This window comes from Pongo abelii, chromosome 19, assembly GCF_028885655.2.
Source record: "Pongo abelii isolate AG06213 chromosome 19, NHGRI_mPonAbe1-v2.0_pri, whole genome shotgun sequence".
NCBI lineage: Eukaryota > Metazoa > Chordata > Mammalia > Primates > Hominidae > Pongo > Pongo abelii.
The window spans coordinates 45303799-45330082 of record NC_072004.2 but is presented as its reverse complement, the minus strand read 5'-3'; the positions used below and the strand labels follow the sequence as shown (position 1 = coordinate 45330082).

Genomic DNA, 26284 nt, shown 5'->3' with positions numbered 1-26284 from the left:
AGCAGGCTAGAGGTGCTGGGGGACAGTCTGGGTGTGCACAGAAGCAGCTCCCGAGCTCTCGGTGCTAATGTGAGGATGAAAGGCCCCCACCCTGCTGTTGCCCAGGAGGAGAGCCTGACGCTCAAGTTGGCAATGAGCCTTGCAGGCTAGGCCTGGACGTGTGTCTGAAACAGGGAGCCTTGTCAGGTGGGGAGGCGCCTTGGCTGAAGCCCTCAAAAGCAGAGTCACGGGGCCGGGTGCGGTGGCTCACGCCTGTAATCCCAGCACTTTGGGAGACAGAGGTGGGTGGATCACGAGGTCAAGAGATCGAGACCATCCTGGCCAACATAGTGAAACCCTGTCTCTACTAAAAATACAAAAAATTAGCCGGGCGTGGTAGCAGGCGCCTGTAATCCCAGCTACTCGGGAGGCTGAGACAGGAGAATAGCTTGAACCCGGGAGGCGGAGGTTGCAGTGAGCTGAGATCGTGCCATTGCACTCCAGCCTGGGCAAAAAGAGCAAAAGTCTGTCTCAAAAAAAAAAAAAAAAAAATGCAGAGTCACGGAACAGGAAAGGGGCTGCTCACCTGAGGTCAGGTCCCCAGACCTTGGCTGAGCGCCGCCCTGGGCTCATAAAGAACCACTGTGCAGTGCCGCGTGATGAGCGCTCCCCCCATACCCAGCACGGGGAACCTGGCGAGAGAGTGGCTGGTTCTGCCCTGGGGGTCGGGGCCAGCCGCAGGGAGCTGGCAGCCAAGCTGGGCCTTACGCGCTGAGTCATGGCACTCATCATAAAGGCTTCATTCAGAGACATGGCCACAGGCAGCCCCAGTGCTCACCATCCCGAGTCCTCACAACCAGCCCAGGATGAATCCCAGCCACACACCAGGGATACACCTGCGCACAGGAAGACATGGTCCCTTCTCTCAAAGAATTGTGGTCTGAGGGGAGAAGGCAAGACCGTGAACACGGAAATAAGTCAGCAGCGCCCATGCTGATAGAGAAAGTGCATCAAGAAGGTGAAGCAGAAGGGAAGACAGGGATGGCCATGGTGGGAGTTTTTCTCTAGGAAGAGGGCCTCATGCGGGAGGTGACGTGAGCCGAGCCAGACAGAAGTGAGGGATGGAGGCCAGGCATGGTGGTTCATGCCCGTAATCCCAGCACTTTGGGAGGCTGAGGAGGGTGGCTCTCTTGAGGTCAGGAGTTCGAGACCAGCCTGGCCAACATGGTGAAACCCCATCTCTACTAAAAATATAAAATTAGCTGGGCGTGGTGGCAGGCACCTGTAGACCCAGCTACTCAGGAGGCTGAGGCAGGAGAATCGCTTGAACCTGGGAGGCAGAGGTCGCAGTGAGCCGAGATTACGCCACTACACTCCAGCCTGGGCAACAGAGCAAGACTCGTCTCAAAAAAACAAAAAAGAAAAAAGAAGTGAGGGATGGAGGCACATGAGGTGGGGGAGTGGGAAAGAGCTTGGCTGTTTGGTGGCTGAGTGATGGGAAGGTGGAATGGAATGGAAGGAGGACCCGGGCAGAGGTTCTGAGAGCACAAGCAAGGAGTCTGCATAAGAGGCCAGGCGAGGGCTTTTAGCTGGGAAATGACAAAACCTGCCTGATGTTTTAAAAATATCCCCGGCCAGTCACAGTGGCTCATGCTTGTAATCCCAGCACTTTGGGAGGCTGAGGCAGGTGGATTGCTTGAGGCCAGGAGTTCAAGACCAGCCTGGACAACAAAGCAAGACCCAGTCTCTACCAAAAAAAAAAAAAAAAAATTAGCTGGGCATGGTGGCATGTTCCTGTAGTCCTAGCTACTCGGAGGCTGAGATGGGAGGATCACTGGAGCCCAGGAGTTAGAGGCTGCATGAGCTGAGATCACGCCACTGCACTTCAGCCTGGGCGACAGAGTGAGACTCTGTCTCAAAAAAGAGCCCCTGCAGCACCTGGAGGAAGACAGCACTGGAATCGGGAAGAGTTAGGTGGTTGCATTTGTCCAGGGAAAAGAAGGTGAGAAGGAGGCGGTCAGCTCGGCCAGGCTGCCAGGACTGCTGATGTAGGTGAAGGAAAGAGCCATCCAGGGCTATTCCATGGTTCTCACCTGAGCTCCTGCATGGAGGTTGGTGCGATTTGCTCAGCGGGCATGGAGGAAAACTTGACATTTGGGTGGTGAGCATGTTAATTTGAGCTGCCCACTGGATAGTCAGTTGAAGTTGTCTGCACACTGTGGTATGCATCCACATCCCCTTGAGGTCCAAGGCCACTTGCCAGAAGTGTTGGCTGCTGCAGACCGTCCCCAGGAGACAAAGGGGCTGCCTTGCCCAAGATGACAGACCTATCCTGGGGCAGCCCTCATCTGAAGGCTGGTCCATGTGGGGACACAATGATTTTGCCCACTTGCCTCTTTCTGGGCAACTTTGAAGGACTATCCTGGCTCCAGATGCCCCGGGGGTCGGCTGAGGCTCATTGCAGCTGCAATGCAATCCACTTCTCCCTCTGCCCATCCTGCATCCCTTGTGCCCTCACAGGCCAAGCCCTAAGACATTCCCCAGTCAACTTCTTCACAGGCAATTGGATGCATTTAGTTTGGAGCTCCAGGAAGAGGTCTAGGCTGGGTGGCAACAATGTGGGGTGGGGACATCAGCACTGGTGGAATTTAAAGTCTCAGGCTAGGTGAGAAGGGAAGAGGATTGAAGCACAGAGCATGCCAACCTTGAGAGCCGAGGAGGTTGGAGGGGTGGTGCCCTGGAACCAAGCTAAGAAAGGTTTAAAGGGACCAGGTGCGGTGGCTCACACCTGTAATCCCAGCACTTTGGGAGGCCGAGGTGGGTGGATCACTTAAGGTCAGGAGTTCGAGACCAGCCTGGCCAATATGGTGAAACCCATCTCTACTGAAAATACACAAGTTAGCCAGGTGTGGTGATGCATGCCTGTAGTCCCAGCTACTCAGGGGGCTGAGGCAGGAGATTCACTTGAACCTGGGAGACAGAGGTTTCAGTGAGCTGAGATTGCGCCACTGCACTCCAGCCTGGGGGACAGAGCTAGACTCCATCTCAAAAAAAAAAAAAGAGAAAGTGTTTAAAGGAGAGATCCGGTGCCTGTAATCCCATCTACTTGGGAGGCTAAGGCAGGAGAATAGCTTGAACCCGGGAGGTGGAGGTTTTAGTGAGCCAAGATTGCACCACTGCACTCTAGCCTGGGCACGACAGAGCGAAACGCCGTCTCAAAAAACAAACAAACAAACAAAAAACAAAACAAAAAAAAAACCGGAGAGATTCACCTTACCAGGTGCTATGAGGATTGTTCAGGTAAGATGAGGACCCATGACACTCTAGTTAGTTCATTTCAACCGCTGTGGTGTTCAGGGAGGAACTTGAAGGAACTTTTAAAGCCAGGGGCGTAGTGTGGTGAGGAGAGGAACTCATAGAGAAGGAGAAATGGATGATTCAGAAGGGGACGGCAGGAGCAAAACCTTGAAGGGGATGGGGTCCAGGGCCCACATGGCAGGGGCCATCTGTGAATAATGTTTTGTATCAAGAAGAAGGCAGAGTAGAGGCACCTGTGCAGGTTGGTGTGTAGACCTGGTGGGGAGGTCACTGGGCATGGTCACTGGCTGTGAGTGAGTGGTGGGAAGCAGTGCTGGAGATGAGAAGACAAGAAGAAAGGAGAGTCAGCTTAACCTGCAAGTCTCCCAGCTGCAAAGGGCACTGGTGTGCTTCAAACCTGACTCTGGGCTTCATTCACTGGAAAAAGCATAAAGAAAGACATTCTAAGCTGTCAAGACGTGGTAGGTTCAGCAAATAATACTAGTTACAGTAAAAGATTTGAGCTGTTGCTATGCTAAGCATTCGTCGTGCATTCTGTCATTTAACAAGCCATCCCTCAAAACCCCTGTGACACAGATACAGTTGGTCCTTATTAGTTGCACATTCTGTATTTGCAAATTTGCCTGCTTGCTGAAATTCATTTGTAACACCAAAATCGGTACTCGTAGAGCCTTTGTGGTCATTTGCAAACATTCTCAGAGTGGTGAGGATGTGAGTTGCCCAACGTGCATGTTCCCAGCTGAGGTCAAACAAGGCGACAAGCGGCCTTCTTGTTTCAGCTCTCATACTGTAAACAAGTGTCCTCTTCACGGTCTAGTTAGTGCCATGTTTTCTGAATTTTTGTGTTTTTTTTTTATTGGCGATTTTGCTATTTGAAATGGCCCCCAAAAGCTGTCTAGTGTTCCTAAATGCAAGAAGGCTGGGACATGCCTTGTGGAGAAAATAACGACTGAGTGTTAGATAAGCTTTGCCCAGGCATGAGCTACAGTGAGTTCAATGTTAATGAATCAACAATATGTATTAAATACAGTGTCTTTAAACAGAGACATGCTTAAAACAAGGTTATGCATTGATCGTTTGATGAAAATGTTGTGATCAGAGGCTCACAGGAATTGAACCAGTATTTCCCCTAGGGGCAATGCTTCAGTATTCACGATTCTATGTTTGCAGTGACTTCATAGAGCATAACTACTGCAAATAATGAGAATCGACTGTACTTTATTTTTTTTTTTGATACAGAGTCCTCCTCTGTCACCCAGGTTGGAGTGTAGTGGTGCAATCTTGGCTCACTGCAATGTCTGCCTCCTGGGTTCAAGTGATTCTCCTGCCTCAGCCTCCCAAGTAGCTGGGATTACAGGCGCGTGCCATCACGCCCAGCTAATGTTTGTATTTTTAGTAGAGACGGGATTTCACCATGTTGGCCAGGCTGGTCTCGAACTCCTAACCTCAAGGGATCCACCCACCTTGGGCTCCCAAAGTGCTGGGATTATAGGTGTGAGCCCAGCCTCGTGTGTACTATTAACTCTGTTGGTCACATAAGAAACCAAGGCTAAGAGACTAGACGAGCTACAGGTAGTAATAGCGGAGCTGGGGCTGAAACCTGGGCTAGTGGGGCACTAGGGGGCTTCACCCCATGAATGTGGCCTTGTGATCCAGTGGGGACCGCAGGGGACCTGGCCTGGAAGAAAGGTTTCTTTTTTAGGGCACCCCATGAGCAGCCTGTCTCCCCACTGCACTGGCCTCTCCAGTTTCTACCTGAACACAAAAGCTTCTTCAGCCCGCCTGGTTTTCCCCTAAGTGGGTGGAACAGTGGCTCCGTGTCCAGAGGCCGGGCGCCTTTGGTTTTCCTTTGCCCAGCCCAGCCCTGGCAGGGGAGGCACAAAGGAGGCATCTGTGACTGAGCACGGAGGCCAGCCAGTCTCCCAACACCAGCCCATCCGGTCTACTGCGGCCTCCTGTTTATTCAGGGGATAAACTTGGGCAGGCCCCAGGGAGCCGCCCTCTCCCCAGCCCCACCGCCTTCTCCACAGGGCAGAGTCTGCAGCCCTTCTTCTGTCTTTTGTGGGGTAGCTTGCTTGTTGTGGTTTGGGATACTTCTTCATCCCAGCATCACTGAGCTAATTTAGGAGACAATTGTGGGGGACTCTGTTTGCTTTCAGAGTGGAGTTACAAGCCCTTCAGTGCGTGTCCTTCCAACCCCAGAACAGACTCAGAGTCGTCATCGTCCACTGTCATCCCGCCTCTCAGGAGGCCGCTAAATCTGAGACTAATGGCTGCCACCTGGAGTGTTCCTCAGGCAGGGAGCACCCACACGACTGTGAGGAGGGGGCACTTACCTGGTGGGGGGCTCAGTGCTCCCCTGTGGGGCTGAGGAAGGAGCCTGGGCTTGGGGAGAAGCTGGGTGCCCCCCACCCACCCTCCTTGTTGACCCATCAGATATAGATGAGAAGCCACGGCTGGGAGGGTGCGAAGCTGACAGCAGAGCCCCAGGTCCCCAGACAAGCTGTGGGGAGAAGAGCAGCGCGGGCGTCAGAGGCGCCTGGACAGGCACCCGGCAGGTCCACAGCAAGGCTGCACCTTGTTCTTCCTTGGTCTCTGGGTGGCCAGCACTAGGTCTGGCCTGCGGTTTCTGCTCAGTGATTCTTGTTTGAGTAAATGAATGACGGGGTGAATGAATGAATGGTCTTGGTTCTATGATGGTTACTTTGGGGAAGTTATTTTATTATACAAAACTGAGCCTCTCTTTTTTACGTAGGATAATGGCTGGGTGCACAGTCTCTGGAGCCAGGCTGCCTGGGTTTGACTCCTGGCTCTCAACTTACTAGCTGTATGTCCTTGAGTAACCTCTCTGAGCCTCAGTTTCCCCATCTGTAAAATGGGGATAATACCTGCCTCGTAGGGTTGTCGGGAGGATTAAATGAGCTCATATCATGTGAAGCACTAGAACGGAGCTTGTATATATTAAGTGCTATGTGGCCATTTGCTGTTAATACTTTTTTTTTTTTTTTTTGAGACAGAGTCTCTGTCACCCAGGCTGGAATGCAGTGGCTAGATCTCGGCTCACTGCAACCTCCACCTCCCGGGTTCAAGCGATTCCCCTGCCTCAGCCTCCTGAGTAGCTGGGATTATAGGTGACCACCACCACATCTGGCTAATTTTTGTATTTTTAGTAGAGACGGGGTTTCACTATGTTGGCCAGGCTGGTCTCGAACTCTTGACCTCAAAGGATTCACCCGCCTTGGCCTCCCAAAGTGCTGGGATTACAGGCGTGAGCCACCACGCCTGGCCAGCTGTAAATACTTTTAAGATGAACGTAACGTCTGCCTTCTGTGTGTGTTGGGAGCCTGGTGCATTGTTTGCCCAGGTGTGCTCTTCTCAGAACACTGATCCCTTGTGTTGTTAAATGTTAAATAAGAAGGGTCCTGTCCAAGCCCAATTGCCTTAAGGAAGCCTGGGGTTAAAAGCTAGGGAGGCTTCTCTCCTGCAGAGGTGCCTGTGACATCTTCAAGAGGGAGTGAAGAATTTCACCAGCTGATTTGACCACAGATCACTTTCTTGCTATCAGAGTGGGACTGGGTTTCCACAAAACACATCTTTGAAAACAACAAATACTGCTTCCTTCCCTCCCTCCCTGGAGCCCTGGCCTCATACTGCTTAGCTTATCTGGTGGCAGCCAGGGAAATGGCAGGATGCATCTCCCTGGGCTTAGAACTGGGGCAGGAGGCAGCAGCCAAGTCAACAGCAGGTAGTGGCCAGTCCTCAGCTCTAAGCCAGCAGGTAGGACCACAGAGGTGCATGTGGGCGAATCATAGATGCCTGATGTGGGCTGCCACTGATTGAGACACTGCTGAGCTGGACAGCAGACACCTGCAACCCAAGGATGATGAAGAGGAACTTGAGGCCTTTAATTGCTCATAGTCTTCAGTCATCCTTACTAATTAGTTTCTGCTGCTTCCCAGGCAATTCCGGTTGCTGTAAGTAAGCCAGTGATGCAACAAGAGAGGCAGAAGGGAGTCCTGAACATGGGCCAGATCTGGGTACAAATCTTGGCTCTGCCGCCACTTAATCCTCTTGAGCCTCAGTTTCCTTATTTGTATCATGAGTGCAGTAACATCTACTCTACAAGACTGTTGGATTAAATTAAGAAATGAAGTGGCTGGCACATAGTTCATAGCTGTTATTAACAGTAGGCTGCAGGAAAATGTTCTCTCCTTGGTTTCGGGGCCCTTGTCCAAGGTTCCCATTAGGTAGAGGAATTGTTTCTTCAGAGTTGAGATCTGATGTGTCTGGGAAGAGGGCAGCCTGACTTGAGAAGGTCTCTCACCTTTCAAATGCCCATCTCAGGAACTTCAGAAAAGGCTTCCGCTAATTCAAAAATCAAGTCCTCAGCTTTCCATTGTCTGTGGGTGAGAGATTCTCAGTCCCATTCAGGGCCCTAACCATTCCCCAGGTGATTACTGTGTGCCAGACATGTTAGGAGCTTAAGTCCAAAGACACCAGGGGCATGGACCCTGTCCTCAGGAATTGCAGAATGGTAGGGGACCTGACAGGAGGCCAATCCTGACAATTCAGTGTGTTCCTCTTAGTAACACAGCTTGTGATTGAGGCATAGAGACCATGAAGCCAAGGAATAATTTATTATCACTGGAGAGGTCAGGGAAGGCATCATCTGGGAAATCATACCTGGGTGGAGTTTTGAAGGATGAATAGGAGTTTGCCTAGTAGACAGAGGAGGCCAAAAGTTTGGTACTAAAAACAGCATACCTACTCTACTCCCAACCATCTCCCTTTTCTAGGATTGGTGTGGGTCCGTCTGCCGTTAGCAAGCTTTGTGACTATAGGTAAGTCATTTCTTCTCTCTAGGCCTGTTTCCCATTTGTGAAATGGGATCCCTTCCAGCTTTAATGCATTGTGATTTCATGTTTATATAGGCCTAGATAATTGTTTTAAAGTCCTCATATTTGCAAAACACTAGGCAAAAGTCTTTGACTTTTTCTCTTCTAACGCACCTCCCAGTCTTACAAAGTTGGTTGTACTCTCTCCATTTGACTGAGGAGGAAACTGAGGCTCTGTGAAGTTACTTGCCTTTAGCCAATATGTGGCAGATCCAGGCCTCAAATCCAGGTCTTCTGGCCCTGAGTTCCACTGTTTCTCCACTGCTCCACACGGCCTCTCACCCCACAAGCCCTTGGTGGCTGCACATAAATGATCCTTGACAGATACTGCCTCACTCAGGCCCCTGTCAGATGTTACTGCTGACAGTTGGGGAGGAGGAGGAGCGAGAACATTGTGTGCCAGGATGCCAGGCCTCGGCCCTGAAGGAGGAGCTTATGAGAAAGAGGCAAGCAGGGAGGCAGCAGGTAGGACGTTGAGCATGGTCAAGAAGGGCTGTTTTGGCCAGAGAGTGGGTAAATAATAAAGTCTGGAGTAGCAGGCAAGTGCACAGCCACCCTTCCCTGAAGCAAAAATTGGTGCCTAAATCCATAGTGAAAATAGTCCCCCTGGCCGGGCGTGGTGGCTCACGCCTGTAATCCCACCACTTTGGGAGGCCGAGGTGGGTGGATCGCTTTAGGTCAGGAGATCGAGACCAACCTGGCCAACATGGTGAAACCCTCTCTCTACTAAAAATAAAAAAATTAGCTGGGTGTGGTGGCATGTGCCTGTGATCCCAGCTACTCAGGAGGCTGAGGCACGAGAATCGCTTGAACCCAGGAGGCAGAGGTTGCAGTAGCCGAGATCACGCTACTGCACTCCAGCCTGGCGACAGAGCCAGACTCTGTCTCAAAAAAAAAGAAAGAAAATAGTCTCCCTGCCTCCAGGGTCTCTCTATGCCCATACCCTGCTTTGTTTTTCTTCAGAGCACATATTATATATGTCACTCATTAATTTATTGTTTCATCATCTGACTTCTCCCACTAAAATGTCAGCTCCACAAGAATCAACCAAGACTTAGTACTGATCAAGGCTGTGTCTACAACACCTAGAACAGAGCCTGGCACTAACTGTTCTTGAACAAATGAAGGAATTAATGAAGGAATGACTGAAAGAATGAAGGAATGAATGAAAGAATGAAGGAATGAATTAAAGAATGAATGAAGGAATGAAAGAACAAACGATCCCTTCACCTGTGATCATGTCAACACCCACTGTTGTCAGCAACCCTTTAGCAAAGCAGTTCCCAAACTGCTGCATCAGAATCACTGGGATCTTTAAAAACTGCCAACACCTGGCTTCCACCGTGACATTCGGATTAGGTTGCCATGGGGTATGTTATTGACATTTTTTTAGGTTGAAGTGATTCCAATCGTTTTTTAAGTTCTTCGAGTGATCCTGATGTGCGGTGCAGTTTAGGAACCACTGCTTTAAAGGGTTGTCCACTCCTAAAAAAGGGCAGTCCACTCCTACAAAGCTTCCAGCTGAGTTAATGGCCAATCAGAGACATGGGTAGTGGCACGCGGGGTGGACCTCTGTGCTGCCCAAGTCTGGGAGGAGGTGGGGAGGGTGAGGTGTTTGGGGAAAGGAGAGTTGTTTTTGCTGCCTGGGTTTCGCTGTCTGGGTAACTCTGATGTTACCAAGAGTAGAGGAAAAGGAAGTTTTTCTCCTTGCCCTCACCCAATTCAAGTCAAAAGAAGACCTTGTTGGACTTCCTCCTCCCCTGCCACCTCCTCTTCTTGGATGACTGAATGAGTCAGAGGGGATGTTTGTTAGGGAGGAAACACTGGTTTTCTCACCATTTTCCCCCTTTCGTTGAGCTTGAGTGAGTAAGAAAACCCATTGTTTATACATGCACAGGTTGACACAAATAGAGCTTGGAGCTTCTGAAGACTCAACCTGGGCTCCAGAGTCAATAAGACCAGGTCCCACCCCGTCTGCACAGCATCCAGCCAGATGTTACAAGAGAACCCAGCCCCAGGGGCAGACTGGTGAAATCATCCCAGCCAATGGACAGTCACCAACACCAGAGTGTTTGCCAAGGGAAACACCTTGTTTCCACAGTCCAAGATCCTCTCCTGGGCTGGCACAGAGCTGCAGAATTGGAAGAAACCTGAAGATGTGCTGTCCAGCCAACAGCTTTTCCAGGGGAGGAGTCTGAGGCCCAAAAAGTTAGGGAGAGCCCAGAACCCAGGCCTCCTGCATCTTCACTGGGTTTGGTGGGAAGAGGCAGAGGAAGGAGTGGTCAGAGAAGATGCCAGCTTAGTGCAGACCCCTAGACACATCCCCACTGGAGAGAGAGGGCTTTTGGATCCAAGAGTCATTCCCTTTTTTTTCTAAATAAAAAATTGGGGGCCAGGTATGGTGGCTCACGCCTGTAATTCCAGCACTTTGGGAGGCTGAGGTGGGCAGATCACTTGAGGCCAGTTCAAGACTAGCCTGGCCAACATAGCAAAACCCCATCTCTACTAAAAATACAAAAAATTAGCTAAGTGTGGTGGCATATGCCTGTAATCTCAGCTACTCAGGAGGCTGAGGCACAAGAATCACCTGAACCCAGGAGACAGAGGTTGCAGTGAGCAAAGATCACACCACTGCACTCCAGCCTGGGCGACAGAGGGAGACTCTAAAAAAAAAAAAAAAAAAAATTAGGAATGACTTTCCTTTGGGGTCAAGAGGCCTCTGCAGTCTCAGAGTCTTGCCTACTTGCTGGGTAGTCCCTTCCCTAAGCCACTGCTGAAGTCATCAAATACTGAATTTACCACCTGGGATGAAAGCTGAGATTTAAGAGTTGTAGCTGAACTTCCTGAGTGTGGAGTCAAAGGACCTCTGAGGGGGCGGTGAGAGAGGACAAGTACTTGTGGTAAAGTCCTAGCCAGCTGCCAGGGGGGCTTTTCCACACATAGAGCCCCAGCTGGGCAGAAATAATGTCCTCTGGCCGGGGGCAGTGGCTCACGCCCGTAATCCCAGCACTTTGGGAGGCCGAGGTGGGCGGATCACGAGATCAGGAGTTCGAGGCCATCCTGACCAACATGGTGAAACCCCGTCTCTACTAAAAATACAAAAATTAGCCAGGTGTGGTGTCACGTGCCTATAGTCCCAGCTACTCAGGAGGCTGAGGCAGGAGAATCGCTTTAACCCTAGAGGCGGAGGTTGCAGTGAGCCGAGATCATGCCATTGCACTCCAGCCCAGGCGACAGAGTGAGACTGCGTCTCAAAAAAAAAAAAAAAAAGTAAAGAAAGAATGTCCTCTGTGTGTGTGTTGACAGAATCAAGCCCTGCTAAGATGGACCGGGTTTGACTGATGCTCACAGTCCTGATTAATGACTGGTGTCCACCTTGGAGAGCACTAGACTGAGAGTAATGCAACCTGGCTCTACTCCTGGCTCCACCACTAACTGACTGTGCTATTTGTGAGGGGAGATGCCATTTCCCACCTCTGGGGCTCATTCCCCTGTCTGGGAAATGGTTATACTATACCAGTGATTTTAAACATTTTTAAAGCCAAAGAACCCTTTATTCACATGAAGTTTCATACAGAAGACAGCATGTACAGCAGACAGAAGTGGAGCTATTTTTGTGGTTCCCCTGGAGCACATCTTCCCTTCTGCGAAGTCTCCACAGAACCCTGAGGGTTCCAACGAACTCAGTTTGAGAACAACTTGCCAGACTTTTTGTTTTAGCTCCAATACTATTTATGTCAGCTGTTGTTTGTTCACTTGGCTAATATTGGTTGGCATCAGTTGCTTGGCTAATGTTAACATTAGGTAATGTTCAGAAGGGTTCTTTTCTCAAAATAATGATCATGAAACCATATATATATATTTAGCCAGTCGTTCCACATGGCCCCAAACATGTGCAGAATGTTGCTTCTTTACACCATCTAATGTTGAGCTAACTCTTGCATGGTGGCAGCGAAAGAAAATAGACATAGAGAGGCCAGGCATGGTGGCTCATGCCTGTAATCCCAGCATTTTGGGAAGCTGAGGCGGGGGGATTGCTTGAGCCCAGGAGTTTGAGGCTACAGTGAGCTATGATTGTGCCACTGCACTTCAGCCTAGGCAACAGAGCAAGATCTTGTCTTTTTTTTTTGAGACAGTCTCCCTCTGTCACCCAGGCTGGAGTGCAGTGGCACAATCTTGGCTCACTGCAACCTCCACCTCCCAGGTTCAAGTGATTCTCCTGCCTCAGCCTCCAGAGTATCTGGGATTACAAGCGCTCGCCACTACACCCAGCTAATTTTTGTATTTTTAGTAGAGACAGGGTTTCGCCATGTTGGCCAGGCTGGTCTCGAATTCCTGACCTCAGGTGATCTGCCCACCTCGGCCTCCCAAAGTGCTGGGATTACAGGAGTGAGCCACTGCGCCGGGCCTGACCCTGTCTCTTAAAAAAAAAAAAAAAAAAAAAAAAAAGGAACCTCACAGGTATGCTAAGAGACCAGGGTACCTAACTCAAGACCTTCCTTCCCCACATCCTCATAGGTGGTGCTGTGCTCAGAAGGCAGGATTATATTTCCTATTAACTCACTCTTAGCCCCCATTTGAGCCAAGGACACTGAGTCCAGCCTGTGTTAGAGCCCTCAGATCCCATATTCATCCCGTGTCTAATCTCACCCATCAGATAGAGTCACCATCCCCACCCCACCCCCAACTGGACTATCACTGCTTCTCTGAACCCTGCTGGAAAGTGTTAGCCTTTCCCTCGAAAGTCAGGGTCCTAAATTTTCCCTCAGGCTGCCTCTAATCCTCATCTCTATTCCCCTCAGCCTCTTGCCATAATGATCATTAGTAATAGCTACTGTTTATTGGTTACCTGCTCTGTGCCAGGCTCTGTTCTATGTATTTTACTGGTCCTGATTATTTTGATCCTCACAACAGTTCTAAAATACATACTATTATTATCTCCAATTTAAAGATGAGGAAATTGAGACACTGGGACTTAAACTTGCCTACGGTCATTTAGCAACAAGGTGGTAAAGCCAAGATATGGCCCTTGGCCCCGGCACCCATGCACAGAACCAGTGCGTCAGACTGCAGCTCACTCATGCTGCTGGTAGTGACTAGGAACTGCCATTTATTGAGCACCTGCAGCATCTTAGGCATTGCACTAGACACTTTATCATTTCATTGAAACTTCACAACTGCAAGAGGAAATGTCTTATTTCCATTTTCTAGAGGTAGAGACTGAGGCTCTAAAACATTGACTTCCCTTGGTAAGTGGAACCAGGCAGGCTTTGAACCCAGGAGTGTTCAATGCATCTGTGGCCTTCCTCTGTCACTCTGCTTTTAAGGACAAGTACCTGGAGACATTCCCCATCCACTACCTTTGACAAAAATAAAGAGGGACCTACTGATACCACTCGTTCCATAGAGCTCTTGAGAAATGTCACTCAGGCTGCCCATGGTGGGGACAGGGAGGGGGCTTAACAGGCCTGACTTTCTCCATTGACCTTCGCTGGGAGAGAGCCACGACCAGAGAAGGGATGATCACCCTTGGTTTCGGCTTTTCTTTCTTGGTTCTGGACGATCCTGTCATGTGACCTCCTCTCTGGAGCCTAATAATCCTTAGGGGCAACATCGGACTTGGAAGGGAAGAAGGGAAACCAAGATAGAACCCCTGGACTCAGCCACATCCTAAAACCTTTTGGGATACTGCTGAGCTAAGGTCTCAGGGTGGAGCTGGGAAGGCAGATAGAGTGGGCCCAGGGTGCATGGGCTCAATCGCATACCACACCTTTGAGGAGTGCCTAAAATTAAGTGTAGTCACTGTGCTAGGGTGTACAACATCCTGTGAGGTACCAATCCCATCTTACAGATGAAGACATTGAGTCTTAGAGAAGTAACAGAACTTGTCCCAGGACATCTGGGAAATAAGACTCAATTCAAACCCAAGTCCGTTTGATTTCAAAGCCAGTGGTATGATACACCACATAGGTACTCTTATTTTTTTTTTTTTAAATAGAGACAGGGTCAGCCAGGCACAGTGGCTCACGCCTGTAATCCCAGCACTTTGGGAGGCCGAGGCGGGCAGATCATGAGGTTAGGAGTTCAAGACCAGCCTGGCCAATATGGTGAAACCCCGTCTCTACTAAAAATACAAAAATTAGCTGGGCGTGGTGGCACACACCAGTAGTCTCAGCTACTTGGGAGGCTGAGGCAGAAGAATCGCTTGAACCCAGGAGGCGGAGGTTGCAGTGAGCCAAGCTCACGCCACTGCACTCCAGCCTGGGCAACAGAATGAAATATAAATCTCAAAATAAATAAATAAATAAACAAATAGACAGGGTCTTGCTGTCAACCGGGCTGGAGTGCAGTGGTGCCATCATGGCTCACTGCAGCCTCAAACTCCTGGGCTCAAGTGATCCTCCTCAGCCTCCCAAGTAGCTGGGACTACAGGCATGTGCCACCATACCTGCCTAATGTTTTTATTTCTAATTTTTTGGTAGGGATGGGGTCTTGCTGTGTTGTCCAAGCTGGCCTCAAATACCTAGCCACAAGTAACCCTCCTGCTTTGGCCTCTCATAGGCACTGGGATTACAGGCATGAGCCGCCGCATCCAACCATCCCGTGTGTTCTTTATGATACACCATAGTGCTCCTGTGTGTTAGAGACTGTGGGAGCGGACACAAACAAGAGAAACAGTCTGGCCTCTGCACATAGATCTCTGAACAGCAAGGCATACTTTCCGAGGAGAGGGCTGGGGCAGTGGAGTTTCTCTCTTGGGGCCACATCTCTAGTCCTCTCTTAGGTGGCTCTGGCCAGGAGGCCCTCCTCTACCTAATGCTGTCCCATTTGGAAAGTCCCCAGCAGTTCTGGGAGCCCCAGCGGCTGCTTTGCCTCAGAGACAAGCCCTGGTAAACATAGGGGCCGCTGAGAATTTACTGGCAGGAGAGACTGAGAAGAAGGAAGTTGACAGCCAAGAGGCAGAGAAGTGGGCAAAGCTGGTGCGTGTGTGCATGTGTGTGTGTGTGCATGGGTAGGTGTGGGTGGGTGTGTAGGGTGGTGCAGGACCAAAGCACTCAGATGCCCCACTGGTCCTGCCCGTACCAAAGTTCCCGTGCCACTTTGTTGGCCAGTGAAGACTCAGGGAAGGCAAAGGTGGCTTTGAGCCAGACAGGAAGATAAATCTCTCCCCTCACTCAAGTTATATAGTGCAACAGCAGGTCGAAGGGCAACCACATTTGCAATATTTGCCGCTTTACATTCATCTCATTTTTGCCTTTTTAAAGTCCAGGGCATGGTTAAGAGTGATGGGGGATGGGGAGTACATTTTTAAACATTTAATTTTTTGTAGAGACGAGGTGTCGCTATGTTGCCCAGGCTGGTCTCAAACTCCTGGCCTCAAAGATCCTCCGCCTCGGCCACTTTGTCCGAGCCACTGTGCCCGGCCTGAGGGAACATGTTTGACACAAATAGTATTTACTAGCATTCAACAGGAAGGGTCCTCTCCTTTTTTTTTTTTTTTTTTTTTTTTTTGGTTCTTTAGTTCTCGTTGCCGCTTGGTTCTTTGTGTTCCTGGGCTGGTTATGGAGATGGTTCCGACTTCACATGAAAAGGCTGGGAAAGTTGTGGGTAGGACTCTGGATGAAAGTCAGCCTAGGCGCCCCCGGACTCATTAGGGGGTGGAGGCGGCGGCGGACCGTGTGGGGCGGGGTGCGCAGTGTGAGCCGGGGAGCGCCGGCCGGAATCTCACAGTGCGGTGACAAAAAACCGTGAGGGTGGCGCGGAACGGGCAAGAGACTACAGCGCCTACCTGGCAGGGGCGCGAGCTCACACGCCGCCTCCTGGAGTCCCCGCCCGGGCCGCACTAAGCCGGGCGGACCCAGGCGAGCTCCACCTCCGGAGGCGGGGCCGGCCGCGCGGCCATTGGTCGGCGCCCTGGAGCCACCTGCCCCTACCTTGGGGGCGGGGTTACCTGGGCCCCGCCCCGCGGCTCGGGTTCCTGGGCCGCGTCCCGGTCCTCCGCCCCCGCCCCCGCCCCGCCCCGGCGCGAGGCCCCGCCCCCGAGTCCCGGGGCCCAGGCGCCTCGTGATGTCACCGCAGCTTTGATACAAAGAGCCCTTCGGCCCACGCGGGTCTCCCGGCAACGGGCGGGGGCGGGGCCGCGCCTTCCACTGGTGCCCAGAAGTGCGAGCGGCGGCGGCGCGGCCGGGATTGTTCCTGCGCTTCGGGGCTGCCCGCCGCGTCCCCGCGCGCCGCCGACCCGCGCCCGCTGGCTTCCGCGCCTCTGCCGGGGACCGGCCCGCGGATGCGCACCCCGCCAGCTCTCGGGAGCCAGGTAAGCGGAGGCCCCGGGGCTGGCGCTCGCAGGGCTCCGGCGGCGCGCACCTGGCTCGGCCGGGCCCGCGGCCCCGGGAAGTTGGCGGAGAGCGGACTTGGCCTGGGAGGTCGGGTTACCTGAGCCATCTCGTTCGGCCGCAAGTAGAAGCCGCTGCCAGGTGCGCGGGTGGCGGCTCCTTCCCCAGCGTAGTTCCAGGAAGTGCTTTTAGTGGGCTAGGAAGGGGGCTCGTTTGCTGGGGCGCCTCCCTGGGGACCCGACGGCGCGCCCCACCTCCGCCCGTAGCGCCCCTGCCCTCCTGCCCTTGCGGGATCGGCGTGGTCCCCAGCGCCGTACCCTTGGGCCGGGTCCCCGAGGGGGCTGAGCGCCGCGAAGTTTTTCTGTAGCTCTTGGCGGCTGCACAGAGCCTGTTTCTTGGCTTCCCCCGTCCCTCTGGGCGGGTGGAGGTGGGGAGTCCTCGGGGCCAGCCCAGGTCGTGGTGTGGGGCCGGGGCCCTGCCTCTCCTCAGCCGAAAAGCTGCAGTGGTGGGAGGTGTGTTGTGGCCCTTGAGGCGGCCGGTCTGCCCCGGTGGTGGGAGCTGCTGGCACAGCCGCTTCTCTGTGCGGGCGACAAGTGTCTCCCAGGTCCTGACGGCGCAGTCTCTGGAGAGCGTGTCTGTGCTGTGGGGAACTGGGTTCCGACACAGCCCCGGACCCTACTCCTCGACCGTGCAAACTCTCCAGTGCCTCCTCTTTCCCTTTTCCCTCACCCTGCTCTCCCACAGAGGGCTGGAAATGACACCTCACACGCCCCGAGGGCCATGCCAGTTTTCCTTGACTGACCGATTTTCTCAAAGCAGTGTGAGAGGTCTGGGTCCTGTCTCTGCACTTAGCCTCCACCAGGTCTTGGAGTGGCAGCACCCTGGGCTGGTTCCTGGTGATCCACCAAACCTCTGCCCTGCCCTCCCAGAGCAGGAGGCAGGTGGCATTGGCTTGGGCTCCTGGGACGCTGAAAAGAAATGGGGCAGGCACATTCCTTAGAACATCCCCAGGTCCTGCCCCAGCTGAAGAGTGGTTACAGTGGTTGCTGGGATGGGAAAAAGGAGACTCAAAGGGGTCGGAGGCAGTACTAATTGTGTGCCACTAGACCTCTGCAATGGGAGCTCTCTCACTCCCCCCGCATCCTCCCCCCACCAACTTAGCCTTGCGTTGGTGGAGTGCCTGAGTCGCTGGCTTTGACTGGGATCTCCCCCAGATGCTGGCACCCTGGCACTGGCCCAAACCTTACCCTGCTTTCTGGCTTTCGGGGACTGTTGATTATGTTCCCAGGGAACATTACACACGGGACACTTCCCTGCCTTCAAGGTGTTTGCAAGCTCAGGCAGTCTGAATACTGGGTCTGCTCTGGGCCTGCCCAGCTCTTCTAAGTTGATTGCAAGTTGCCTACAGTTGTCTTTGAGGTCCCTGTGACTTCACAGGGGAGAGTGTGGCCTGGCGGGGCGAGGGAAGCCGCTTGGGTTCTTCACTGCAGAAGGCAGCACCGCTTGGGCAAAAGCGTAGTGGAGAACAGCTTCGGAATTTGAAGGGGGGGCCTGGGCTTAGGCGAAGGGGGTGGAGTAAATGACTAAGGCCAGTAGAAGAGATAAGACTGGGCCGGAGGCGAGGGGCGGGACTAGCCAGGCCAGGTGAGCCAGCTGGAAGGCATGACCTTTGCCCTAAGGGAGGTCTGTAGGAGAGACTGCTTGGAGCCTGCCCTCGGAAGGGACTTTTAGCCAAGTGGGGGAGGAAAAGCAGAAGAAATTAGAAGGCCCATTGGGTTCTAAGCCATCTCCTTCGGGGTTCCAGGGGCAGCCTGCACTCGGAAGACTCTGGGCTGCAGCTTGAGATACTCCACCGGCCCCCACTCTCCGTCCCGACCATCTGTGCCACTTCTAAAGCATGCTAGTGCCTTCCTAGCCCTTCCCCTCCTGGTAGGCAGGCTGCTTCAGACCCAAGGTTTTCTCTTTGGCCATTCACCTGGGGCCCTCGCAACTCCCTCCTTCATCTGCACCCATAGGTATCTGGCAGTTCCCGATCTGGGCAGCCTGTTATGCTGAAGTTTTTCACAACTGATTCTGTTCTGAGGAGACTTCACAATTTCACTTTATATGTTTTAGGTATGGGTAAGGAGGGGGTGAAGGGGGCAGGAGAGGCTCCCAGTGAAATAGCAGGTGAGCAGTTCCCAGAAGGCAGGCATCTCTGAATGGGAAAGGGCATGCTGTTTCCCCGCACAGGGCTCATTGTGTTTGAAAAGGAAGCATCTTTTTTTTTTTTAATTGAGTTGAGACAGGATTTTGCTCTATGGCCCAGGCTGGAGTCAAGTGGTGTGATCAGGGCTCACTGCAGCCTCCCACCCTCCCAGGCTCAAGCAATCTTCCCACCTCAGTCTCAGCTGGGACTACAGGTGTGTGCCACCCTGCATCTGGCTAATTTTTGTTTTTGTTTTTGTAGAGATGGGGTTTTGCCATGTTGTCTAGGCTGGTCTTAAACTCCTGGGCTGAAGCGTTCCACCTGCCTCAGCTTCCCAAAGCGCTGGGACTACAGGCATGAGCCACCACACCCAGCTGAAGCATCTTTATCTGTTCGTGCCTGCTGTCTGGTGTTAGCAGTGGGGCACAGTGCCCTGGCCTTGCCAGGCATACAGAACCCCCGGGGCTGGGCTCTGTCTTCCTCTGGGTGAGCTCTGCTGGCTCTTGACTCAGGAACTGGGCACTTATGGCTTCAAACACTGGCCTCGAAGATCAATGCCCAGTTACTTGGTCTCAGGTCTCACGGCTGGATTATTGAGTGGTCCCATCCATACCAGTTAGGCACCACAAGACAGGCACGCTGATTTGGCAGTCCCCCCTGGTGCCTTACTGGATGTCGTACGATCTTTGCCCCTGAATGGTACCACAGTCTCCCTCACCAGGAGGCGTTTCAGGACACGGAGGCTTCCCCATCTCTGTTGGCTCAGCCCCCAGCACATTTCCCAGTACAGGGCAAGTGGTACTGAATTCGTTCACCAGATTCTTCATTGTCTACTTTGTGCCAGATTCTGTGCTGGGCACTGGAGATACAGCAGTGAACAAAACAGATGAGGACCCCTGCCTTCAAGGAGCTCACAGGATGGTAGTGAGGCAGGTAGAGCAGTAAAACACGGAGTATGGGAGTTGGCAGGAGGGAAAGCAGGGAAGGGGAGGGAGTGCTGGGTTTCAGAGTCAGACAGGGAAGTCCTCACTGAGAAGGTGACATCCCGACGAAAGAGGTTCAGGCAGAGAAAAGAGGAACTGCAAGGGCCCTGAGGTGGGACGGTGGCTGGCATGCTATGTCTGTCCACAGAACTACAAGACAGGATGTGATTGGAGAGCAAGCCAGGGCTGGGGGGACAGGGGACAAGCTCAGAGAGATGGGGGACCACCCAATGCTGTGACAACCCAGAATCCCAGGAGGAGGAGGAGAGGGGACTGACAGTACAAGTGAGACTAGAAATCCACAGGCACGAGCTGCCTTCCATTGCTCTGCCCTTCTCAGAACCTCTGCGTCAAGGAGATTTGGGCATTGAGGCATTTCTGGAGGACGGGCTTCTGTGGCCACTACTGCCACGGACTTCCCTGCCCTCAGCTTGAGTCGGGTCAGACGAGCCTGTCCATGTGAACGTGGAAACATTTCCTGCCAGACTATGCTGTTGGCCACCACACGAATCAAACCAGCAAAGGGCACACCGGCGATATGCATACAGCTGTGTCTCTGACAGCTGCCTGGGCCTGCCTGCTGTTCCCACAGGTCACCTCCTATCGGGCAGGGACAGGTCCTGCTCTCAAGGCTCATAAAGCAGCCGGCAGCCTGCCCGTGTTTTCCGCGCTCTGGCCTGTGCCACCCAGGCTGTCTCCTCATCTCTTGTCTGATCCTCAAGGGCTCCCTGGCCTCCCTCTTCACTCCCTCTGCCTGTGGGCGGGCAGCAGCACGGTTCTATGGAGTCCTAAGGACCACAGGGAGTCACTCCCACATTTGAGCAGCAACTTTGGGTTTAGTCTGTCCAGTTTAGGGCCCCAGATCATATATATGTGTGTACACACACATGTGGGTTTGTGTGTCATGCGGCATTCGGATGGGGCATCCTGTTCATCCACCCCCCTGCTATGGGATGGCTGAGGGTTGGGGTGCCCTCTGAGTTTTTGGTGGGTGGGGCTTCAGCAGGGTGTCTTGGCTACCTCTCCTGGCCAGCACATGTTCTCCTGGGAGGATTTGCAGCTTTGGGCCTGACCACAGTTCCAAGCAGCATGATCTGGAGCCCACACTGGGTGGGCAGGCTGCAGAGAAGGTGCCCCCAAAAGCCTGGATGGCACCCTTATCTGTTTTCATTTGGAGCTATTTTCTCATTTTCTCATGCCAAGTGTCTGACTACACATGGCAGTCCTTCCCCAAGTGTTTGCGGCTTCATCATAATACTGTTAATTGAATGGAATTTGTCATTGGCCAGCTTCTGTGGACCCCATTCAAGGCTGAGTGGATGCTGGGGGCGCCCAGCTGGCCTTGCTCAGAGGGGTCCCGAGCGTCTTGGTGCTTCAGGAGCTGAGCCCCCCTCAAGAGCGTTGATGACCAAGAGCTCAGATTCTCAGAACTCCCCTGAGCACCCAGACAGCCTGGGTAGTTACTTCTTCACTTTACCATGACCTGGAAAGGAGATAAGACAGGGAGGAGAACATAGGCAACCAGAAAGATGTGCAGCCTACAAAGGTCGTATGAAGGTCAGAGGGGTGGCTGTGGTGGCCCAGAGCTGTGGGGTCTGGGTGACCTCCAGCCCAGAACCACCTGGCAGGCCAGTGCTAGTCATGCCAGCATTTCCAAACCCACTTCTTGACTGACCTTAAGAAATGGGAAGTTTTCCAACTATTGGTCACATTTTTAATTGATTTAACCTGCTTCATCTTCCCAGACAAGTGGGTTCTTTCCCAACAACGTAAACATTAATTCAGATGAAAACAAAGCTCTGTAGAAGTTATTAATATCTGTGGCTCTGCTCATGGGAGCCTTTCTCTTTTGAGGTACCAGAAAGAGGAAGGCCTAAACAGAACTGGAGTGTGGGAGAGTGGGCGGGCTCTCTCTCTTTAGTCATCTGCGGTCACCCCCCACCCCTCTGCGCTCTGCAAGCCTGATACCGTGGAAAGGGAACCCACATTTCAAATAGCTGCTGCTGCTCCAGTGAACTTGGGGTAAGGGAGCTGAGGGGTGTCTGCCCTCTGCACCAGACTCAAGTCTCCCTCCTAGAATAGGAGCGAGAATAGCAGCAAGTACCTGCCCCCTGCTCCCTCATTTTCCTGGAAGAAATGCCTACCTAAGACACAGACACCTTCATCCCACGCTTTGTCACCCAATGCCTGTTTCCTTAAGGAGAAAAAATGGGCACCAGAAAACTTCTAGGTCTAGATCCTGGCTCTGTTGCTCGCTAGTTGTGGAACTTTGGACAGGCGACCTCACCCTTCTGATCTCACTTTCCCTGGCCTCACTCTTCACTCCCTCTGCCTGTGGGCGGGCAGCAGCATGGTTCTGTGGGGTCCTAAGGACCCCAGGGAGTCACTCCCACATTTGGGCAGCAGCTTTGGGTTTAGTCTGTCCAGTTTAGGGCCCCAGATCATATATGTGTGTGTGCACACACGTGTGTGTTTGCATGTCAGGCAGATGGTGCATCCTGTTCATCTACTCCCCTGCTGTGGGGTGGCTGAGGGTTGGGGTGCCCAACATGTACAATGGGGTTGATAATAGCACCTGCCTCGCAGGGTGATGGTGAAAATAAAATGAGCCGTGGTGATTTAAAATGCCCAGTCTAGGTTCTGGCCTTTACTTAGTTGGCACTCATGGACGGTTAGATGGTTAGAGAGGCAGGCCAGTTTAGTACCAAAATGCCTTCAGAGTCAGGCTGTCTCTGGGTTCAAATCCTGGCTCTGCCCCTTGCTATTTGTGGAATCTTAGACAAGTTACTTAACTTCTCTGTGCCTCAGCTTCCCCACCTGTAAAATGAGGATGAGGCTAGTACCTCCCTCACAGCGTTCGTGGTAAGGCTCAAATATGTAAATGTATGAAAAGCACTTAAAACTGTGCTTTGAGGTGAGCTGTTATTCTTAGTTCCTGCAGGCTTCGGCTGGTTTGATTGTTGTGACTGATAACCTTCGCACCTAACAGAATGTCTTGCCAGGGAGCGTCATGGCCCAAACAGGAAGGTGGCAGGGGAAAAACTCCATTACTCAAGGGCCTTTGCAAGAGAAGCAAAACTCTACTTCCTCAGCTTCTGTGGGTTTTTAAATCTTTTTTTTCAATTTTAATTTTAATTTTTTTTAAAAAAGTAGAAATGAGGTGTTACTATGTTACCCAGGCTGATCTCGAATTCCTGCCCTCAGGTGATCCTCCCACCTCGGCCCCCAAAGTGCTGGAATTACAGGCATGAGCCACTGTGCCCAGCCAGCTTCTGTGTTTTTAACAAACCTGCTCGGGCTCTGCAGATACAGATTCTGGGTCTGGGGTGAAGTGACTAGCATTTGCGTGGCAGTCTGTGAATGAGATGCCAAGCAGCTTCCGAGGTAACAGACTTCTCCCCAGGTTCAGTGAGGGAGGCGGTACCTAGCCCATCCTTCCAGAGGCTGCTCACACTGCCAGGCTGTGGCTGGCCTGCCAAGGGGAGGATGGCCCTCCACACCTCGGCCCACCTGCCCTTCACGTTCAGTCAGAGCCTGCCTGTCCATCCACCTGTGCCTAGCTGGAAAAGCTGGCTTGGAGCAGTGCTGCCCGTCTGCCACTGCCAGCCCACAGCATCTGCCTTATTAAAATGCTGAGGCTCTGGCTGGCCACAAGCCCCAGGAGATTTGGAGAAAAGCCAGACAAAAAGGTGCAGGCTGTGCCGCTGCCCAGCCACACTGGGTGACTGCCTTTGGTAGTTAACCACAGAGTCATCCAGCTTGGCTGCCCAGAGGTCTGTAGCTCCACTCAGGCGAAGCTGGCTAGCCTGGCCTAGCCTGGCTGGTTAGGTGGGCAGGACAGCCTCCGCCTGACTGATTTTTTTTTTTTTTTTGAGACAGGGTTTCGCGTTTCTGCCCAGGCTAGAGTGCAATGATACAATCTTGGCTCACTGTAGCCTCGACCTCCTGGGCTCAAGTGATCCTCCCACCTCAGGGGCCTGAGTAGCTGGGTGCACCACCACTCCCGGCTGTTTATTCATTTGGTAGAGATGAGGTCTCACTATGTCGCCCACGCTGGTCTCAAACTTCTAGGCGCAAGCAGTCCTTCCACCTTGGCCTCCCAAAGTGCTGGAATTACAGGCATGAGCCACCGTGCCTGACTCGTCTGACTGATGTTAGGCAACCTTGAATTGATGGCCTCCTGGTGAAATGAGGGTTCTTGTTGACAAGGCAGGTCTGGCCAACACATTTTTGTATGATTATCTGCACGATTGCATCAGTTATTAGCAAAGAAGGATTTTATAGCAGCAGGTGTGTGCTCATGTGCTTGTGTGGAGTTGTTGACTGCCCTTCACTGCACACACAGTCTGCGGAACTGTGACTGAATCCCTGTTCCCTACTCACACTTACCTGGTATTTTCTGGGATTCTAAGGCACATTCTTTTTTTCCTTTCCTTTTTTTCCATTTAACATCTTAAATTGGAATGTGTCGCACATTTGCGGATTATTATAATTTGACAGCGCCTTTTTCTTGGCATACTTGAAATAACGGTGCATTGTAAATTCAGAGGTGTCTCAGATTTAATGAAATAGAAACCAGGTAACCTCTGGGGAACTTACATAATTTGTCCAGTTCCTCCAAGGAAGCAGGTGGAGCCACCTTATAGTGGTGGCAGATTACATGAGGGGACGCTGATGTGGTTCAAGGGGACAAGCTTGGATTGGGCTTAGATTCCAGCTTTATGGCTCGCCAGCTGTGTGGCCTTGCAAAGTAGAGCGACCTCTCTGAGCCTCAGGATTTTCCTCCCATCACATGTGAATCGTGGCTCCACAGTTGTCATGGTTGTGTGCAAGGCAACATTCCCTGTTTCTCTTGCTGGGTATCATTTAAGGTATGCCCCGTTCCATCTGGGTTCAGAGGGAAAATGAGGGCAGGGAGTGGGTCACTGGCCTTCCCAAGGGAGCAGAGGGAAGCTGGTGTTCCAAGGGCTTCTTGACTCAGTTTATAATCCTTGGACATTACTCTTCTTCCCTCGTCCTTCTCCCCCTTTGCCTGAGTTTTCATTTTCACATGTGTTTCCTTTTAGCGATTTTCTTTCAAATCTCTCCTCTCCCTTTCTGTAAAGTCTTCCCACATGTAGCCTCTTTGAAGCTCCCTGTGGTGGGAAAGGGGAGGAGGGCTCTGCCTGATGGCCTGGATGGCACAGACCTCAGAAGCCCAGTGTGCCGTGGTCCCTGCAAGCTTCAGCTCAAGTCCAAGTTCTGGTACCATCAGCGTTGCTAACTGCTGTTCCCGTGGCTGCAGGGTCAGCCTGAGTCCACTCCAGTGCACAGTGTTGTCCATGGGGTGCTGGATGTCCCATCGCTGAGAGCATTTGGTATTCTCTGTACCCTCCTTGCTGCATTAAAATCAGACCTGGTTCAAATCTCAGCCCTGCGACCTTTCATGAATTACTTAACCTCCTTGAACCTGTGTATTCTCATCTAAACAGTGGCTGATGCACACAAATACCTGGCACACAATAGGTGCTTAGCAGATGCGTGCTCTCCTTGTTCTCAAATGTTTAAGACTCCTTTGTGGACAGGCACGATGGTTCATGCCTGTAATCCTAGCACTTTGGGAGGCCAACGTGGGTGGATCACCTGAGGTCAAGAGTTCGAGACCAGCCTGACCAACATGGTGAAACCCCATCTCTACTGAAAATACAAAAATCAGCCCGGCGTGGTGGCAGGTGCCTGTAATCCCAGCTACCCAGGAGGCTGAGGCAGGAGAATCGCTGGAACCCGGAAGGCGGAGGCTGCAGTGAGCCGAGATCATGCCACTGCACTCCAGCCTGGGCGACAGAGTGATACTCCATCTCAAAAACAAAACAAAAAAAAACTACTTTGTGCTTTAGGTGCTAAGGATCTCGGGGAGTGCCAGCCAGTAGCACTGCTCCTGAGACAGATGGAGGAGTTCTGGGCAGGGGGCAGTGGCAAAGGCACAGGGGCCTGTGGGAGCAGGATGTGTCAGGGGCCCCGTCCTTCAGGATGGCTGGGCTGCAGTGGGGTGGAGCAGGACAGAGAGAGAGGAGGAAGAGTGGTGGGGTGGGCACCCATTCGGCACCTGCAGGGGTGCAGGTGACAAGGCTGCGCAGGGTCTGGCTGGAGCAGTACAGAGGGTTAGGTGTGGGCTGTTCGTGGAAGTCGGGGCTGAGTTGGGGAGGCACCAGGAGACAGCCACATGGGGATGTCTGGGTGACAGTGGCCCCCAAGCAGGGGCTGAGCGTGCGCTGCTGGCTAGAGGGAGGCTTTAAGAGCAGTTGATGGTTTTAAACCTTGTTTTCGTCAGAGATCTTCTCTTTGCCCCTCTCCCTCTTGAGATTCCAATGAAAGCCAGTAACCCGACCTCCTCAATTTTGTGTGTAGTGTCAGAGATTCGAAGCTCCCTCTTTGATGAGGTGGTGCTTATGCCCCCTGTGCATAAGAAGCAGCATGTGCTGAGGCATTGGGGTGGGTAAAGGTGCCCAGGAGCCTGGGGTACTAGGGAAGGGGAGAGGCAGAGCATGTCCTGAGGCTGAGACCTGCTGGAAGGGGCTTTGCGAGCTGCTCTCAGGACCTGGGCCTGGT

General features: G+C 52.5%; 1 protein-coding gene and 1 long non-coding RNA gene across 5 annotated transcripts in view; both read left to right on the top strand.

Moving 5' to 3' along the window:
* Window positions 1–26284, top strand: part of RAB11FIP4 (RAB11 family interacting protein 4) — a 140338-nt gene that overhangs the window by 79011 nt on the left and 35043 nt on the right. Inside the window, exon 1 of one of the 4 annotated variants that reach the window (XM_002827228.5) lies at window positions 16291–16506. The exons of 2 other annotated variants lie outside the window; for them this stretch is intronic. In XM_002827228.5, coding sequence (XP_002827274.1) covers window positions 16477–16506 — 30 coding nt within the window. In that variant the 5' untranslated portion in view covers window positions 16291–16476. Of the gene's footprint in view, window positions 1–16290; window positions 16507–26284 lie in introns of those variants that run through there. One more of the 4 variants, XM_054536613.2, reaches the window with a different exon arrangement.
* On the top strand, window positions 544–10589 carry LOC129051324 (uncharacterized). The gene is made up of 3 exons (XR_008515488.2): window positions 544–997; window positions 8094–8138; window positions 10090–10589. It is a non-coding gene; the product is annotated as an uncharacterized LOC129051324 (long non-coding RNA).